The sequence below is a fragment of the Cucurbita maxima genome, unplaced genomic scaffold, assembly GCF_002738345.1.
Source record: "Cucurbita maxima cultivar Rimu unplaced genomic scaffold, Cmax_1.0 Cma_Scf00039, whole genome shotgun sequence".
In the NCBI taxonomy this organism is placed as follows: Eukaryota; Viridiplantae; Streptophyta; class Magnoliopsida; order Cucurbitales; family Cucurbitaceae; genus Cucurbita; species Cucurbita maxima.
This window is the reverse complement of record NW_019272055.1, coordinates 89764-92789: the sequence shown is the minus strand read 5'-3', so window position 1 is coordinate 92789 and position 3026 is coordinate 89764. Positions and strand designations below refer to the sequence as shown.

General features: G+C 35.9%; 1 protein-coding gene across 1 annotated transcript; it reads left to right on the top strand.

Moving 5' to 3' along the window:
• The first annotated feature begins 262 nt into the window (after positions 1–262).
• Positions 263–1577, top strand: LOC111469276 (ras-associated and pleckstrin homology domains-containing protein 1-like). Its single transcript, XM_023114495.1, has 2 exons — positions 263–390; positions 493–1577. Exons 1-2 carry the CDS (start codon positions 337–339, stop codon positions 1087–1089), a joined length of 651 nt encoding a protein of 216 aa, XP_022970263.1. The 5' UTR covers positions 263–336; the 3' UTR covers positions 1090–1577.
• Positions 1578–3026: the final 1449 nt, after the last annotated feature.

Genomic DNA, 3026 nt, shown 5'->3' with positions numbered 1-3026 from the left:
ACCGGTCTCGAAATGGGATTGGACCTTGTAGTAGTAGTAATAGGGGTAGAGAGAGGGAGAGAGATTTTGTATAAAAATACAAAGTAGGTTGAGTGTGATTAGGTTTTGATGCATACACTTCCCGGCTTTCTCGCCCAAATCTGATTCCCATTCCTCTGTTTATTCTTCTCCTATTCCCTCTTTTTGTCCAAACTCTGGTCAAAATTTAACCCCAACCCAACCCCCACCCCATACCCTCCTTTTTATAACATCTTCCCCACTTCAACCCCTCATAATCCCACCTCCATTCATTTCCTCTCTGTTGCTCTCTGTTTCTCTCTGTTTCTCTCTACCTCCATGGATACCCAGCGCACCCCTGTTCTAACTTCCCCTTATTTCTTGCAATTCAAGGTCAGATTCCGCTGCTGTTCTTCATTTCTTCCTCGTTTATTTGGTGGGTATTCGCCAGATTTTTGAAATCAGGCTCTGATTTTGAGATTTTGTTTTTGGCAGAACATTGATGAGCTCCGGCATTCGCTTCTCTGCACAACTCTGGAGCTGGAACAGACCAGAATCGCAGCTCAGGAGGAGCTGAAGAACAGAGATGATCAAGTTTTATACCTCAAGAATCTGTTGAATCAAGCCATTAGAGACAGAGATGAAGCCATTGATAAATCCAATAAGCTTCTTCTCCAAAATCTCTTCTTCCATCCTCCTCCGACGGCAATTGACGACGACCCCACAACCAGAGGATCCGATTCCGACGAGAGTATCGTTTCCGTTTCATCTCCCGTTCCTCCGCCGTTGGAAATCACCAATTGGCTCCCCGAAAAGCCATTGCCGGAAAAGGGTAAGCTCTTACAAGCCGTCATGAAGGCTGGTCCTCTTCTCCAGACGCTCCTCCTCGCCGGACCACTTCCTCAGTGGAGACATCCGCCGCCGCCCCTTGAATCTCTCCACTTACCACCGATTCCAATCCCACTCCCTACACCGCCGCCGCCGTCGCTTGCCACTAATTGTGGGAGTATCAACAAAAAGAGGGCTATTTCTCTGTGCGAGGAATCGGATTCCCCACCAGCAACCAAATTCCAGAGGCTCGTTTTCCACTGACTTTCAAAAACCCAATTAAATTTATCCCCACTAATACATAATTTTATATAAATTGCACCAAGAACTTGGAATTACAAAAAAAAAAAAAAAAACAACAAAAAAAGGGTTTTGGGACTGATCTAGCATCTGTATAGCTGCTTGTTAGCTTAGAGTAACTCAAGAAAGTTGTAAGGCTTCATGTTCACGTGGATCTGGGAATAGTTCTACTAGTTTAATATTAGTATACAGCAAAGAGGTTCGAATTTGGTACTTCATTTTCGAGTCGATTTGAAAATTGTTCGACTAGTTTGATACTATCATTTGGGGACGAGGTTCGAATTTCTAGGATTGTAATAGTAAGTGATAGTTTATTAGTGTGTGAGTTTTAAGGGAGATTGAGGGTGTGGAGAGTGGTTAGCATAGGGTCCTACGAATCAGAATGAGGATATTTGCTGGTGTGTGATTTTGTATGGATTTTTATATCAAAAGATTTAGAAGAAGATTGATTATATTAATTTAATCTCTTTTTTTTTTTTTTTTGTCTCTTTTATTCTTTTTAATTAATTCACCAATTACTTTAATTCTAGCTTTGATTATTTTAAAAATATAAGAGAGTGTTTTTTTTTTTTTTTTTTGTCTCTTTTATTCTTTTTAATTAATTCACCAATTACTTTAATTCTAGCTTTGATTATTTTAAAAATATAAGAGAGTGTTTTTTTTTTTTTTTTTTGTCTCTTTTATTCTTTTTAATTAATTCACCAATTACTTTAATTCTAGCTTTGATTATTTTAAAAATATAAGAGAGTGTTTTTTTTTTTTTTTTTTTTTTTTGTAATTATGTTAGAATTTAGGAAGTTCCGATTTAGAAAATGTCCATACGAGCTCTCAAAGTAAGTTTAGGTTCGAAAATTCTAGGAGTATTCTTATTGTTCGATAATTCGAACAAGCTAGACTACTCAACCCAAGCTATGCTGGTTAAATTTTTGGAAAATCGAAAAATTTGATTCAGTTTGTGGTTGAAATTTGTCGAGTCAACTTGACTAACTCGAAAATAAGGTTATAACTTAGTCCTACCATTTTTTTTTAAGTAGAATAGTTAACAGTTTGTGGTTGACTCGATCCTAAAATAGGGTTACAATTCAACTCAACCCTACCCTGCTTTTTAAAAAATTAAGAATATTTAAAATTTGTAACCGAGGTTAGTGATGTATTTTAACTTTATGAGAATATGATTATCAACTCTATTCGGATTATTAAGGTCACCAACTCAACCAACCCATAATTTCGAGTGGGATAAAAATAAATTGAATCAAACTCAACTCAACTTGTGTACACCCTCAGCAAACTCTGTCTCTGAACATGTAAGAGTCAACAGATGGTGAAGGAAAAGGTTGAGTTCATGAATTTTTAATTTTGTGTTTAATAAACTTTTGACTTATTTGATTTTTTTATAATAAAAAAAAAATAAAAAACCTAAACTTATCGGTCACAAAATTCAAAGTTACAGTACTATTAGATATCGAATTCCATTTTATTTAATAGATTACTTAATTTAAAATTTTTCAAATATAATTATTTTTAAAATTTAATAACTTAAGATACCGGAATGAAATTTTGGAAAAAATTTAAGGCAAACTTAAAAGATCGAGAACTAACATTGTAAGCAAAAGACACCGAAAGGGAGACAAAGTCTTAACTAAATGATTTATTGGTACAAATGAAGCTAAGATTGTTAGTTATTTATAGGAAATTAAAGATGATAGAAGACTTGAAGGCCCCCTTCCGGGGGGCCCGAGCCATCACCTAGCAACCATATGCTTCGACCCGCATTGAACGCCGGGCCGCTTGGAGCATAAACCTAAAAGAATTGAAGAAGACCATTCGGAAATACATAATATTCTATTGAAAAGGAATCCTAATAATTTATTGGGTACTCTGTCTCTTTCTCTTTCTCTTTC